This window comes from Maniola hyperantus, chromosome 7, assembly GCF_902806685.2.
Source record: "Maniola hyperantus chromosome 7, iAphHyp1.2, whole genome shotgun sequence".
NCBI classification, from domain to species: Eukaryota; Metazoa; Arthropoda; class Insecta; order Lepidoptera; family Nymphalidae; genus Maniola; species Maniola hyperantus.
In genome coordinates, this window is record NC_048542.1 from 10384754 (window position 1) to 10401682 (window position 16929).

At 37.0% G+C, this 16929-nt stretch overlaps 2 protein-coding genes across 2 annotated transcripts in view; both read left to right on the forward strand.

The window, feature by feature from the left end:
• LOC117983961 (serine protease inhibitor 77Ba-like) overlaps positions 1 to 16929 on the forward strand; it is a 144147-nt gene that overhangs the window by 82868 nt on the left and 44350 nt on the right. The window lies entirely within an intron of this gene.
• LOC117983963 (serine protease inhibitor 77Ba-like) lies at positions 9300 to 11351 on the forward strand. Its single transcript, XM_034970605.2, has one exon. The coding sequence runs from the start codon at positions 10126 to 10128 to the stop codon at positions 11320 to 11322; it is 1197 nt and encodes a 398-aa protein (XP_034826496.1). The 5' UTR covers positions 9300 to 10125; the 3' UTR covers positions 11323 to 11351.

Here is a 16929-nt window from a genome sequence, read left to right on the forward strand (position 1 = left end):
AGGAACGATCTTTATATAAGTATGTTGACTTTTCCCGACTAGATAGTACTATTCCATAACTAGTATTATCAATGCGCAAGTGTGTCTGTCTGTCTATTTATCGGTCTGTCTGTGTCCGACGTCGGTATCTGTACGTCTGGCTAGCTAGATTTTGACGTCCCATCTGTTTAACCAATTTTGACAAATTTTGGTAGGTACCTACGAGACACCTTGCAACCCGGGGACCGACATAAACTACTTGTTATCGCGGGAAGGATTTCCAGAGGCAACCCTGCAAGCAATAGGTATGGTATAGTTCCATTGCATCCCTTGAGAAATTATGTAGTGAGCTCGTCTTTCCACGTACTATTATTGTAAGTTGTATATATTCGTGTTCCGACAGTAATATTATGCATCTCGTTTGCATTTTGACGTTCAATCTGTCGAATATATAATATATAAAGTCTTGCAAATTGCTAATGCGCGTGGTCGCCATTTTAGTGACGTTAGCACTAGACTGAAGTTTCGAGCTGATGGTATATTTTTGGTCAAAATGACGTCGATGTTAATGAGACATGGGTCCAGCGCAGTAGCAATTAGTGGGACTTATACCTACTTTATACGTTATCTTCTTTGTTCAGCATTTATAAGTTTCTTTTATCTTATATCTTATCTTCTGAATCTCTCTATTATTATCTTATATCTTTCATTTTTGATACAAAAAAATATTCTATAGCATTTAATTATAATAACAGACTTATTATTTATTTTTCAGAAAATAATATTCAGGGATTTTTAGGGTACAATTACAATCAATTTTCTTGTAATAGCTTCCTCTTAGTTTACAAATTAAAGTGAAACCAGCCTAATATATCAATTTGGGCAGAAATTGAACTTTTATCGCTAGGTTAACTTTTAGAAAGACTATGTTTGAATTTGCTATAAATGTAGAGCAAAAATTTTAAAATCAGGAAATAAAAGAATCCTTCCAAAAGTTACATTATTTATTTCCAGTATATATCACGTGAAAGCTGAAAAAAATTATTGCGTACCTGACTTTTCACCTATACTATTGTGTCCTATAGGTTTCCTATATCGATATGAATTTCAAAAGTAGAAATAAAAAATCCTCGGAAAGCCACATTTTCTATTTCCAATCTATCACGTGAAATGAAAACGTGAACGTAACAAAATGAAATCCGCGCCGGGTCACCGCTTCGATGCGCGACGTGACGCGAATGTCACGTCGCATCAGTATTGTCACTATAGACTGTGGGGGCGTGATCCAACTGCTAATGGACGACCCAGTATTTTGTATATTATGGGAAAATCTGTTGTTTCGGCACATTTATATATATTATGGTTTAGTATGAATATGATCAAGCCACTGGATACAGGCAGTGTAATATTTCCAAAAAAAATATTGTGACCGATTTCAATACCTAACCACAAACACTAAAAATTAAAAACAATTATCGTTATTACCGAATATATTAAACACAAAAGTTCATTTAGTTGTAAAATAATATTTTCGGAGTGCCATTTTGGAGTCTCAACAAAATATAAAGTGTAAGTAGGGTACCTATAGTGTTATAAGCTAACTGGCACCAACTCCATTTGCCCCATTGTAGGTATTAAAATTTTTACAAAAAAAATAAAAACCGACTTCGTTACACAAACACTAAAAATTGAAAAATAATTTAATTTATTACCGAATATATTATGTATACAAGAGTTAATATAGTTCCATAATAATACTTTTTGGTGCCGGTGCCAATTAGCTTTAGCTGCGCGAATCGTCTAGACTTCATATTTTTATGGGACTCCACAATGGCACCTCATTGGCACCGACCCCAAAAAATATTATTATGGAACTATATTAACTCTTGTATACATAATATATTCGGTAATAAATTAAATTATTTTTCAATTTTTAGTGTTTGTGTAACGAAGTCGGTTTTTATTTTTTTTGTAAAAATTTTTTATTTCACAATTTTTAGTGGCCCCATGGAATTATGCTATGACTGGTTAAAAGTCTACTGTTTACTAAGCTATTACACTGATCGCGAGCAATTTACTCTTATCCGTTGAGGAGTTCCAGTATCTATCTTCGAAGATGTTCATCAGATCTTCACCAAATTGAAATGGGACCAACTTTGAAGTATACCCTTTCAAACAAAAAAATAATTTTCAAAATCGGTCTAGGCGTTTTCGAGTTATCGGGGAACATACATAAAAAAAAAAAAAAAAAAAAAAAGATTCCGACGAATTGAGAACCTCCTCCTTTTTTTGAAGTCGGTTAAAAATATGCTATGGCTGGTTAAAAACCTACTTTTTACTAAACTACTACAATGATCGCGAGCAATTCACTCTTATCCGTTGATGATTTCCATCATCTATCTTCGAAGATACTCATCAGCTGTTCACTAAATTTATATAAAACCACCTGAAAAATATACCCTTTCAAACAAAAAAAGAATTTTTGAAATCGATCCAGACGTCTTCGCGTATGTAATCAGTGAACATACATAAAGTAAATAAAAATAAAAAAGTTTCCGATGAATGAAGGAAGAACCTCCTTTTTTGGAGAATTTTAAAAACGACGGCGTGTGGAAGTCCACAAGATACCTATGTCCAGTCTATCGGTTGACGATGACGATTACAAATGATTCCACCCACGGAAATGAAAAACATTACACAAGACGAAAGGCCAAAAGCTTCAATTAGTGGCACCGCATGAAGTGACGTGTATAATAGGTAAGTGACTTGACAGAGGTGACTTCTACAAAATATACTTACCTACTTATTGCAAGTAGACACAGCCTCAGGCAAAGTTTTCTTTGCGTACCGACCGCCAGAGGCTTTAATCTTAGATGATGTTTTAGGATCTTAATTAACCCGAAAGGTAATGTTGTTGGGTCATTTAACGCAATAATATCATTTCCACAGCCCACCCACAACACTAAGGATAATTTTACGGACGCGGCGCAGCTAGTAGTAGCTTGTAACTAGGAGTAGGTAAGTAGGTACTCCTTAGTATGTAAGTACAATGAGCTTAATTTAGCTGGTTCTCTGTCTTAAGACGTATGTCATACCATGCTCCATTCTAATATTAAAAATGCGAAACTATTTCTGTCTCACTGTCTGCTAGAATTTCACGTAGCTTGCATCCTGAAAAAGGACATTTTTGTGCCCGAAAATAAAATAAAATCAACTGAATTAGAAAAAACAATACCCCAAGTGTATGAATTCACAGCTCTTCATGTACTTATTTGGTAAATACAGATGGGTTATCTGCACTCTGCATCGCGGAGATATATACAGCGGTTACTTTTGTCCCGAACAATCAAAGAAAACTACGGTTGCTTTAAAAACAATTATGTTTTACGGTTACTTTATAATTTTTGATGTACCTACCTTACTATACTTTTAAATAAAAATAAAGATTCGTGAAAACTTCTCGCTACACTTAAAAGAGAGCGCCTGAATTTTTTCGTAGCAATAGTGTTTTAATTAAATTTAACTGTCGCTCCATACCTACCTAAGTTTTAAAAGTATAAAGTCTATAAACTTTTTTTTTAATTTCCTGTATAAAAATGACTTAGCTACTATGTATATGCCTACTATGAATTATTATTGCTGAAATATTAACAAAATTGAAAGTACCTACCTATTTTAGTGAAAATGATAGGTATCTATGTTACGGGCAACGTGATTAACTGGGCATTATTAATAATGCCCAAGAGTGATGGGTAAAGTGATAAATTTATCACTTTGATCGGCCATTATTAATAATGCCCGACGGCCCGTGGTCCATGTAATAAGTCATGTTTGAGATAGCTTGAATTTATCACTTGGACTGGGCAGTATGAATAATTCCCAAAAAGGTTTCAAAAACAAATCAAATCACAAACGTCGTATTCCGCAAACATATCATTTTACAAAAAAACATTTGACAAACATTCTATTAACAAATGTTTTACTTTGCAAAAGTGATGAACACTACCACGACAGAGGCCAGGTCGAGGCCTTTTTCTGGGTGGTTTTAAAAGAAATAACCCTTCTAACCTAACCCATCCGAGTCGGGGTGCCCCAAGTCCCGAGCTCGCTTCGCTCGCTCTTGCAGCCTGTTCTCTATGCCTGTTTTTCCTATATAGTTTATTTTTTGTTGACTTTTTATGAAAATTTTGTAAGTTTAATTTCATTTAATAAACAAAAACACTACAGTTCACCTATTTTATTACTGCTGTTTGAATCACATTGTCCAATTGAGTCGGGCATTATGAATACAGACTGGCCATTATTAATAGTGCCCGGACTTATCAAATTGCCCATAACATATATAATATATCAAAATGATATTATACAGACGAAAAATTTGTAGGTAGTTTTTATTTGTGTTTGTAATGTAATCGATGAACTCAGAAAATACTAAACCGCTTTTAATAATTATTTCACCATTAGAAAGCTAAATATACTTTTTCCAAAAGTAACTTAAGACTATAAATTAAATAAGTACCGCAGCAAAAAGCTATGTAAGTTGTGAAATAAAGTGAATTTATATTGTATCCCACTCCCTGGATAGCAGGTAGGTAGGTACCTTTGCCCCGTGACTAGGTATCTGACAGTAGCAAAGATAGGTACTTACTACCTAGGTTTTTATAAAATGTATGTTACTTAATCATAATAATTAAAAATCTGCAAATGAGAGGTAATTAGAACACTAAATAGGTGTATAATTATAGCCAAAATGATTTAGAATAGCCAAAATTAGTCCCTGTTAATTAATTAACAAGATTTTGGGGGAAATGTAGCGAGCTTAACACGATGCGTGACCGCTGAGAAAAACAAGAATGTTAGTTTTCCCGAGCCAAAAATTAGTTTTTCATTACTCACAAAAACTTACAGCACAATAAAACTTAATTTTTACCCAACTGGACTAGAAAGAGGAGAATATTGTTTTCGGGTGTAACACTCACCTCTCCGTGTCCTTCTTTTTTGACCCATACAGTATGCGACAGGTTGAGATGGCAATCGGGGAAAAACGCGCCGCACACCCGTAGAGCCCCCGCGCTAACCCGGTCCGGCGAGTGCGGGTGACATGCGGGTATGCAGGGCATCCCCCCGCCTCATACCCCGATTGCCATCTCGACCTGTCGCGAACTATGTGGAGTCCACTTTCCTACATTTTGCCGCCCACTTTGCTCGATCTTGAGCATCCAACTTATTTAGTCTATTGGCATTTATCTCAGGTCTGCATTCAACAAAACATCTAAACACTCACGTCTATTGACTGATTGTGATATTCATCAAAGGTCACATCCAGTGAGGCCCAGTTTATACCAGTTTAGTCCAACCACAATCCTTGGAATACCAGTATAATTCATCATCATCATCATCATGATAAACACATCGCCGGCCCACTACAGAGCACGGGTCTCCTCTCAGAATGAGAGGGGTTTTGGCCATAGCCTACCATGCTGGCCAAGTGTGGATTAGCAGACTTCACACACCTTTGAGCATATTATTGGGGACTCTCAGGCATGACGGTTTCCTCACGATATTTTCCTTCACCATTAAAGTACGATTGGTTAAAACTCATATTATACGTCTTAACTCCGAAAAGTTAGAGATGCGTGCCCGGGATCGAACCCACGACCAGCCAATTAAGAGGCGGTGGAACAATTAGGTATGAAGCTATCACGGCTTATACGTACAATTAATTGATTAAGTAGTTATAATAATTATATGTAGGTATAGTCCGCGACAGGTTGAAATGGCAAACGGGGTATGAGATTGAGGGACGCGCCCCCACCCGCACGTCGCCCGCGCTATCCCGCACCGGTTTATCACGGGCGTTCCCTCCTCCATTGCTATCTCGACCTGTCGCGTACTATGTATACCTAGAGTTCGATATTTTTTGCTACCGTATGTTTTCAATGGAAAATATTATTCAAATATCATAATACGACTGCAGGCGGTTAATTAACCGCAAATGGTACATGCCACAGTCCTAGATAACCAATACATTACATATTATAAACATAATGCTAAATACAATAATATTATTATATTAGGTGTTGTTGTTGTGGCCAGTCAAGTAGAGTTCGGTACAGTCGGCATGAAAAATTAGGATAACGTTTTATATTATTTTGTCTGAAATCTTAACATAATATTATTGTGAAAATTTATGTTTAAAAATTCCTGTCTGTTCGTTACCTATGCGTTCGCAATTCATCCGATCTGATTGAATTGTAACTTTGTACATTTTGTTGTTGTTGTGAAGGTGGTGCATTTGCACCGCATGTCAGGCATCAACTAGTTTAATCCGAAATTCAAATGTTTAGAATTGTTTTAAATTCAATAATCAAAACTATTTAAACACATTTATAATTACGTCCGCGACATGTCGAGATAGCATTCGGGGTATGAGGCGGGTGGACGCCCCGCACACCCGCATGTCACACTCGTTCGCCCGCACCAAGTTAGCGCGGCAGCTGTGCGGGTTGCGGAGCGTTCCCTCCCCGATAGCCATCCCTACCTGTCGCGTACTATACCTACCTACCGAGAAAAATGTACTTACAGTAACAGCGATCACGCACTCATCCGGTCCGAATCCGTGAAAATCAGTAGGTACCCTTATTATAAATGCGAAAGTGTTTTTGTTGGTTTGTCCTTCAATCACTTCCCAATAGTGCAACGGCTTGACGTGATTTTTTGCATGGGTATAGATAAAGTACTGGAGAGTGACATAGGCTACTTTTTATCCCGGAAAATCAAAGAGTTCCCACGGGGTTTATAAAAAACCTAATTCCACGCGGATGAAGTCGCGGGCGTCAGCTAGTACGGATATGAAAATATCTAAATACGACATAATGTCATAAGCTACCATACAAATAGTGCGTAAAACAAAAAGGAACGTATTTTCACGGACTCGGATCGGATGAGTGTGTGATCGCTTTCAGGTAAGTACCTACTAAAATATTTTGTACTAAATACCTAATGCTATTCGCATGTTTCGGATGCGCCGATAGTAGGCCGCAAGTGCCAAACATCCCAAGCGTAGCGTATTTTCAGATACAAAATGACCTCAATACTAGCGCGCCAAAGAATCATCCAAAAATAGCACCTTACTCGCATTCGGTGCAAGTGTTGTGCAAATCCTCATATTATCCGTAACATTTCAATGTTAGATAATCGCTGGTATTCTCGCGGATAACGGATAGACCTCGGATGACGGAAGTGCTGTGCGTAATCTCCGTAATAACTATTTATATCGGGGATAAAAAGTAGCCTATGTCCGTCCCAGCCCCCCTAGCATGGGCAGGAGACAAAAATTTTATCCCCCAATTATATCCACCGACGAGGGATAAAATTTACTTGTCCACCTCTCAAAGCACGGCAACAGGGGAGAGGAGAAGTTTATCCCTAATTCGGGGACAATTTTATCCTCGACATTAGACGTATGGGTTTAAGTTTATTCTCATAGAACTTAAAAAATAAAAACATGTCTCGCGGTACCTGTTGGGTTTAGGTTATGTTTGGGTTGTGTTTGGGTTATGTTTGGGTTGTGTTTGTGTTATGTTTGGGTTGTGTTTGGGTTATGTTTGGAATATGGTTGGGAACCCCAACATAAACCCAACATAGGTCCCAAATACCAATTACCATTAACCCAATAAAGGTAAAGGAAAAGATCCAAAAAACCGAAAAGTCCTCCGTTTTATTCACTGTGGATAATTATATCCACCCGTGAGCCCATGCTCGGAGAGTGGATAAAGCTGTCGGAGGGGATAAAGATTTTATCCTTTCCCCGGGGAGAAAATTATATCCCCGCCCATGCTAACCCTGCAGGGAATGTCAGCTAACTAGTTAGCCAGTAAAAACTTCAAATTTGAAAATGGCGCCAAATTAAAAAATTCTAAGAGAAATTCAAAAGAATTTTTGAAAAAGAAATTACAGCCAATATCACTCGGGATGATGGAAGGATGTATCTACCCCATTATCTCAAATTTTTCAGGCATTTAGAAGTTATATTTGAATAAAGAAACACACATACATACATGAACTTTGAAAACTTTATACACTACTTCTTGAACAGTCGCGTAAAAATTACTTTACTCCGTGGATAGGAAGAAGAAATGGGACCAATTTTATTTGCATAAAGTTATTGAAATTCTAAACTTCACGGAGGTTCGACGACCCGCAGACAAACACGCTGGTGGCAACTGAAATTAGATAAAAATGCTAATTTCGGTAAAATCCTAACGCCCGCATACACACAAATCTTTCATGCAAATGCGATGGAAATTCTTTAATACTTTGTACTTACCTACCGATGGAAACAACCTGACGAGTTGGCTTCTGTGTTCTTCGCAAGCAGCTGGCTTATTAAGTTCCTAAAATAATTCGGTAGCCTTGCCTATCACAATAACCTCAGCAAATCTTACCAAAGAGTCACAATTTGACCAAATGTGACTCTTTGGTAAGATTTGCTCTAAAAGAATGTCTATTTTTCACAATAACTTACCTGTTTGTCAAGATTTTTTACAGAAAGGTAGACTATGGCCAAACCTTTCTCATTCTGAGAGGAGATCCATGCTCAGTCGGGAGCTGGCAATGATAATGATGGTGATGATCATGATGATGATGAAGTTCGGTGGAGTGCTTTGAATCGCCACACAAAATAATTATTTACTGTCGTTTTATATGGCAAACCATTTCCACCGTGTATATTATGTCCATTCCAAAATACAAGGGATTCAGCTGACCACTGCAAACCGGAATTTCGAAGAGAGACTTCTTGCATAATTTACGGAACTTTAGAACAGTCCAATGCATTATACAGTTTTGTAAGTTCGAGACGTCCCATCTCTATTGTATCGGCACGAGGTCAAAAGACAATTTACATTCTTTTCCGCTCTTTGAACATTTTGTATGAGCGGAAATATTGTGAGCTATGACCTTATTTAGTTTCGAGGTTTGTCTTAAAGTGGGTCGGATTACGGATACTTCAGACCTTTTTGCGAAATTTAGTTTAACAGTTTAAATCCTTATGAGACAGAAGCACATACTCTTTGTAGTATTATGATGTGAAGGACCAGCACCATGTCCCATGTCATGTGCTGCATACCTGACTTACGCCACACTCGATCTATAGATCCTAGTAGTTAATTCAAAAGGATGTTCATAATCGCATTGGCCCATTGCACCACCCACTCTTGAGTACCATGAATTCACAAAATAAAATTTTTAGCGAATACTTAACTATAATATAATTGAGATTATTGATATGTAGGTATATCTAGTAATGACACAAACAAACAAATAAAACGTCATCATGATCAACCTATCACCGGCTTACTACAGAGCACAGGTCTCTTCGTAGATTGAGGGTTTTGGCCAGTCTACCACACTGGCCAAGTGCGGATTCGCAGATTTCACACACCTTTGAGAACAAAACGTACGTAAACATAAATGCAACTGAGTGATACAATTTTAGGAGATCTTAACTTAAAATATTATGATGCTACTATAATGTAGACCATGTGAGATGTAGAGAAATGTGAGCCAAGAGTGCAAGTGTTATTTTATAATATAGACTCTAAAGTTTCAAAAATTTGGTTGGGAAATACCCCTGCAATTTTAATTTCAATCGTAATCACTTTATTACGCTCGTTGAATGCATTCTTCTGCTCATACATACTTAGTCATAACTTAAATCTTAATACAAACGTCTTCACTAATAAATTTAATTAAATAAGTGTTGTTACTAGCCTTTATTGCTTTATATTATTAAGACATGAACCAAAGAATCGTATATCAATTTATGAATGCTACATAAAAAATTAAATGGTCAATTTAAATCTAAAAACATCTTTTAATCGCCCACCATTGCCTAAATCGATTTATAAAATGATGAACCTGCGTGTAATTGATTTAATAAAATGAATATAAATACTCAATCCCATAAATACCGGTATTTTACATAAAAACGCATAGTTCACTCTTCACGCGAACGATAAACGTTACTTAACAAACCTAATGATATTCGTTGTACATACACGTGAGAAATCCCATTGAAATTGATAGAATCGCCTTATGCTACACCAGTGTTGCGTTAAGCTCTGAGCCATCCACTCGCACATTATGTGGAAGGTCATCGTATTTGTTGGTATTGTTACTGCCGCTCCGACTGACAACTTCACCGGCATAGACTTCAATCCTATCAACGAGTTTACGCTACAACTCCTCAGCAATGCTTACGCATTCCAAGAAAGCTTCGGAGAGAAGAACATTGCCATTTCACCCCTTTCCGCGTGGAGCATCTTCTCTTTACTAGCTGAAGGGTCAGCCGGAGAAACCTTCCTGGAGCTAATGAAGGAACTGAGACTGCCGAATGATCTGCGCACAACACAAATGCTTCATGCAGCAGTCACTAGTTTATTGAAGTGTGAAAATAAAGATATTACATTAAACGCTCAGACAGCGATTTTTTCGGACGCAAGCCTTTTAATACATCCCGAATTTTGTGAATCGGCAAATTATTATGGCACAGATGTATTCTCCATGGATCCAACAAATACTACTAAACTTGCGAATGATATTAATTATTATATTTGTCTTGCTACAGAAGGCAAAATTCGCCAGGCAGTGCGACCTGAACTACTTGAAAATTTAATAATGATTTTAGTCGATGCTCTTTATTTTAAAGCCAGCTGGACATATCCTTTTGATCCAAAACAGACTATGGAAAAGGCTTTCTATAACTCTCAAGGCAAAACAATTGGGTCGGTCAACATGATGCACCACAAAGCGCCACACAATATTAGAGATGCTGCGCAAATCGGAGCGCAAATTTTAGAAATGAATTATGGTAAAAACGAGCAGTTCTCTATGCTTGTCCTAGTGCCATACGACGGAGTACCAATACAAAAGATGTTGAATAATTTGGCCACACAACCTATAGATTGGATGACGGAGTACAAACCATCTGGTAGTTACCCAAAAATTGATTGTTACATTCCGCGCTTTAAGATTTCATCAAGAATTGACTTGATTCCTCCATTACAATACGGAGGCATACAAAGGATATTTGATAAGAAAAATGCTGAATTACCAGGAGTGTCTGATAGTCCGTTGTTTGTTTCAAAAACAATCCAGAACGTAGAGATCGAAGTGACTGAAGAGGGCACCGTTGCAGCGGCTTCCACCGTTGTTGGTTTAGAAGATAGAGTTTTAGCACAACGCTTTGAAGCGAACAAAGAATTTGCATTTATTGTGATGGAAAGGTCGTCCAATTTAATGTTGTTTGCTGGTGTTTACGCGGAACCGCGTATTGTGTGAATGTGTTCAATAAAAATATCTGAGACTGTTTCGTTTTTTAAATCAAGTTTAATTCATGGCCAGATTTTAAAGATGTTATTTTTTGCATTCGTTTTGTGTGAATATTATTTTAATGCAAACACAAACGGTCAGCGATCAACGTTCATTATTTTTTCTCGTCATTATTATAAATGTTATAAATGACTAGCTTATGCTCGCGACTTCGTCCGCGTGGACTACACAAATTTATAACCCCTATTTCACCCCCTTAGGGGTTGAATTTTTAAAAATCCTTTTGTTAGCGGATGCCTACGACATCATAGCTATCTGCATGCCAAATTTCAGCCCGATACGTCCAGTGGTTTGCCTAAAGAGCCAAGTTTTGAAGTCAAAGTGTTTATGTAAGATAGAGCTAGAGCTTTTAATTGTTAGTAAATTAACTACACCCATTGTTTATTTAACCAGTTTATACCATGACGTAATTCTTATGGTGTGTCCAGACTAGACGAATAAGAGGAGCAATTTTTCTACGTGTATTATTACTTTTTACCCACGACCGACCACAAATGCCTTGTGTGTTCGGCGTTGGAGATTGTTTGTGTTTGTGCATTTTTACAGCCGTTGCCATTTTTCAGAAAAAAGTAATGTTATAAATAAGCCACCAAACAGCACGTTTGCGTTTTTTTACATTTTTAATTGTTTCTACTCTCTCTGGATTCCAGCTCCTAAATTTGATACTGCAATGGTACCCAATAAAACAGTGAAAATTTTGAGAAGATAGGTACCTACCCATTGTGGTTACCAGGAATAAACTTTGTCACTAAACTCAAGGTTCAAACTCCTCAATCTGATGCTGCAGTAGTAGGTAATGCCCACCTCAACCGATTCACGATTATGAATAAATATTTTATCATGTACAAATACCTAATAATTATTATACCAGCTATCATTATAACAGATAAAAATAACCTACCCATTGAAGTTCTATTCCTAGTCTTTTGTTTTTTCTTCTATGTATCCTTTTATTTGTGTGCAATAAAGATTTTAAATAAATATGCCACTATAGGTACTCAAGTTCCAACTCCTCAACCGCATGCTGCAAGCGTAGGTACCACCTACATCGGCATCATCTCAGAGGTTCTTAGGTACTTATGTTTTTAGGTAACAGTCATCACGGAGCATTAGTCATCGGTTTTTGATTTTGAATTTTTCCAAAATCAACCTCTATGGTGCACGAATATTTTAATACTAGCTGACCCGGCGAACTTCGTTCCGCCTAACAATCGATTCAAATTTTTTTTTTTAATACAATTCACTATCAGAAATTCTCAAATCCCCACGATTTAGGAGTTCAGTACCTTGCAGCATCAGGATTGAGGAGTTGGGATCCGAAGTTCAATGATGTAGCCTATGCTTCGTACCTAAAATAATTTTGCATCATCCGCAGTTCCTGAATCATTATAGTTTAGGAGTGCTGTACCCTACATCATCAGGGTTGAGGAGTTGGGACTTGAAATCTGAGAATGCAGTCGTTGCTTGGTACCTATAATATGAATTCACTATGAACGCTTCCTGAATCTTGATAACTTAGGCGGGCAGTAACCCTGCAGCATCAGGATTAAGGAGTTGGATCCAGAATTTTTATGGGACTACCACGAAAACTTCTTCAATTTTGCAAATCGGTCTAGAAACCTCGAAAAAATCGATGTAAAAAAAGAACCACCTCCTTTTTGACAGTTGGTTAAAAACCGATGACCTTGAAATATTTACGGAACAATTTTTTAAATATCCCCTTTCTAACAAAAAAAGAATGAATGAAATCGGACTACGCGTTAATGAATTACAGCTCAGTATACATTTTAACTTTCAACCCCTCTCCTAAGGGAACCATGCTGAATTTCGGGATAAAAAGTATCCTATGTTCTTCCTCATAGTATGACCTCAAATGGTATTAAGTTTCATTGGAATCCATTCAGTAGTTTCAGCGTGATGCGCGGCCGTGATACAGACAGACAGACAGACAGACAGACAGACAAAAATGAAAAAAATTACAGTTTTGGGTTCAGTATCGATTATAGAGTGCCCTCGAAAAAAAAATTTCAAAATATCTTCAATGTTCAGAATTGGACCTGTTACAGTTTTATTATACTTAAGTATCAAAATAATATCTTCAATGTACAGAATTGGACCTGTTACAGTTTTATTATACTTAAGTATTGATTGATTAGGTACATTTCAAAAATAAATATTGCAGTACCTATACGCAATAATATTAACACCACAAATTTCAAACTCCTATTTCATCCCCTTAGGGGTGTAATTTTCAAAAATCCTTTGTTAGCGGATACCTATGTCATAATACCTATCTGCATGCGAAATTTCAGCCCGATCCCTCCAGTAGTTTGAGCTGTGCGTTGATAGATCAGTCAGTCAGTCACCTTTTTCCTTTTATATATTTAGATTTATTATGATTAACATTTGATCGGATGTTCACAAAAATGCTACGTTTTTAGTAAATGAACAAACAGCTTCAGAAGATTTTATTAAGTAGTTAACGATCGCTAAATTCAGTTGGTCTGTCTGCATCACTAGATCAATAACCGTGACCCCGACATTGAAGCGTTTGAAAGAATCCAAAAGTTATTTTTATTTACCTACAAGAATCTATCTAACAAACCTAATTGGTTCTCACGTTTTTACCCTTGCTTGTCCATATTGGAATTATTGGCAAAAAAATCAAGGTTAGCTCGGGACAATATTTTATTTATGTACGAATACGAAAATCCTTTTTATCTTCAGTTTAAATAACTGGTAGGTAATTAGACGCAATTATTCGTCCGCGAACCGTGGTTGTGAACTAAGTAGAGTATAGTTTCGTGATTTGACTCTATAAAGTAAAGTCAGCGACAGGTTGAGATGGCAATCGGGGTATGAGGCAGGTAAAGCTAGGTACGGTAAGGTAGGTATACTTAGTGCAAAGTATTTGCAATACCTTCGGACCGTACGTATCCGTGGAATTTTGACTAGGTACGTACGGGTAGACCTTGGCGATGCCTTGCGGTACGATAGTAGAAAGGTGAAGGAGGAACCAGGTCGCTTCGGCACACTCTCCGAAATATATCCTGTTAAATACCGATAGACAGGCAACTTTGCGCCGTTGTTCCAAACTTTGAAGTTTAGAATTGACCATTGCTTCGTCAGTCTTCGTGAGTCTTCTAGCGCGACGGTCCACCAATCCAATGCATCAAACTGTGGTTGTATTTCTATGCCTATGGCGTCAGTAGGTAATGTAAATAAGAGTTTAAAAGGTATGAAGGAGAGAAGAAGGTAGGTATGAAGGAAGAAATATTTTAGTGACGGTCGAATGCTTCTACTACTAATCACAATTTTTCAATTTTTTTTAAGATAAATTATTTTTCATGACACCGCCCTCTGTGTAGTGGCAACCAAATCTCTTCGTTTTAATTTACAGCCAAGTTTCGAGGAAACCACAGTACGACTACACTCTGCACTTCTACATAGTACTTCATAGAATTAAAACTAGATGGTGCTATTATGATATTTTTATCAATATAATTTAGGTAGGTACTGGCAAGCGCGGATAATGTGCGAGTGTGCGGGGCGTCCCCCCGCCTCTTACCTCGATTGCCCTCTCGACCTGTCGCAGACTGTACCTGCCTACATAACAAACTAGATGATGCCCGCGACTTCATCCGCGTGGATTTAGGTTTTTAAAAATCCTGTGGGAACTCTTTAATTTTTCGGGATCAAAAGTAGATAGCCTATGTCCTTACCCGGAATGCAAGTTATCTCTATACCAAATTTCATCAAAATCGGTTTAACGGATGGGCCGTGAAAAGCTAGCAGACAGACAGATAGACAGATAGACAGACGGACGGACAGACAGACACACTTTCGCATTTATAATATAAGTATGGAGTATGGAGGATTTTCGGGATTTTCATATTATGACCGTTTCAAAATAACATCAAACATTTAAAATCAGATCATTCAACTTTTTTTATTTTATCATCAAGAGTTTGTAACTGGATTTCGAGCAAGAAAAGTAAAAGTCACGTAGGTAGGTAAGGTAGGTGTAAAATCTTCATTAACTGCCACATTTACCGCGATCTGTGCAAACTTTCACGTGAAAAACCCGCATCAAAATGGGGTTAGGTGAATGTCCTTCTGGTCAGTAAACTTCGCTGAGAATAATAATTATTATGGAAACCGGAAGCTACCTATAAGGTTCAGCAATTTATATTATTATGTTCAATTTTATTGTTATAGCCTCTCCCAAAAGTTTAATTTTCAAAAAGCACATCACATCATCTAATAATTAAAATAGAATGAAGGAATACAATTACAGGGATCCCATCTTTCCTCTAAAAATAGGACGCCCTGTCTGGCTGTCAAAAACGTTCCATTTTAAAAATGATCTCATTTTATTGTTGAGTAGATAGAATGAATGAATGATTGAGTAGGTATCCGGATTAAAAATACCTATACAAATTACTTACTGATTTTACCACGATTTTACAATCGTAAAATAACTTGTTATGTAGGTATAGCTACCTACCTAGATTACTTTAACTTAGATACGAATTTTGACATTTTGGCAGATACCTATCCAATACAAAAACTGTTAAAACGCCTTTATTTCTCAGTTTATTAGGTGATGATTAGGTATAGGTAACTGATGATACTTGAGTTTGAGTTTTGATCTCGTAATAGTGTCCTCAATCTATGCATTACCGATTTTTGACATAATTTTATTAATGATCATAATTAGTACGTGACAGGTTGAAATGGCAATCGAGGAGGGAACGCCTCGCACACCCTCACAGCCTCCGCGTCAACCCGGTGCGGGCGAGCGCACGTGACGTGCGGGTGTGCGGGGCGTTCCCCCACTCCATACCCCGATTGCCATCTCAACCTGTTGCGGACTATAGGGATTTTTTATCTTTCTGATGGGAAGCTTCTGTAGACGGCTGAATATAAATATAGCGAAACCACAATGCACCCACGGGCAGGCATAATACTGACAATACCTAAACGTATATCAGACCACATGGTTTGTAAACAGGATATAATTAGCACTATTAATAATAATATTAAATAAGTTTATTACTTAGGATGGAATATTTCAGCATGCCGTGGATACCACCCGCAACCTTAGATAATAATTTCATAGATGTAAGCTCAATAATATTATGTCTGTATAACTGTTTTGTGATATTTACAAAATAATAATTTTAATATTAGGTACCTATCTATCTTTTAGATATTCGGTTTTACATGAACATAAACAATAAAACCTACTTTAAAATGTATTATTTTCCTGTTGGAAATACCGAATAATAGCTGAGGATAGTTTATAAACCATACTTGTTTTTAGGTATTAGAATGGTAGGTTTAAGATTATTATTATAATAATAATATGACGGGGTTATTACATTATAATAAAATACTACGTATTAAATTAAATTAATGTAGTTACTATGTAAGTCGTTATTTGCCAAAAAAAACCGGCCAAGTGCGAGTCAGGCTAGCTCAACGAGGATTCCGTACTACAGTCGTATTTTTCAACATTTTGCACGATAATTCAAAAACTTTGATGATAAAAAT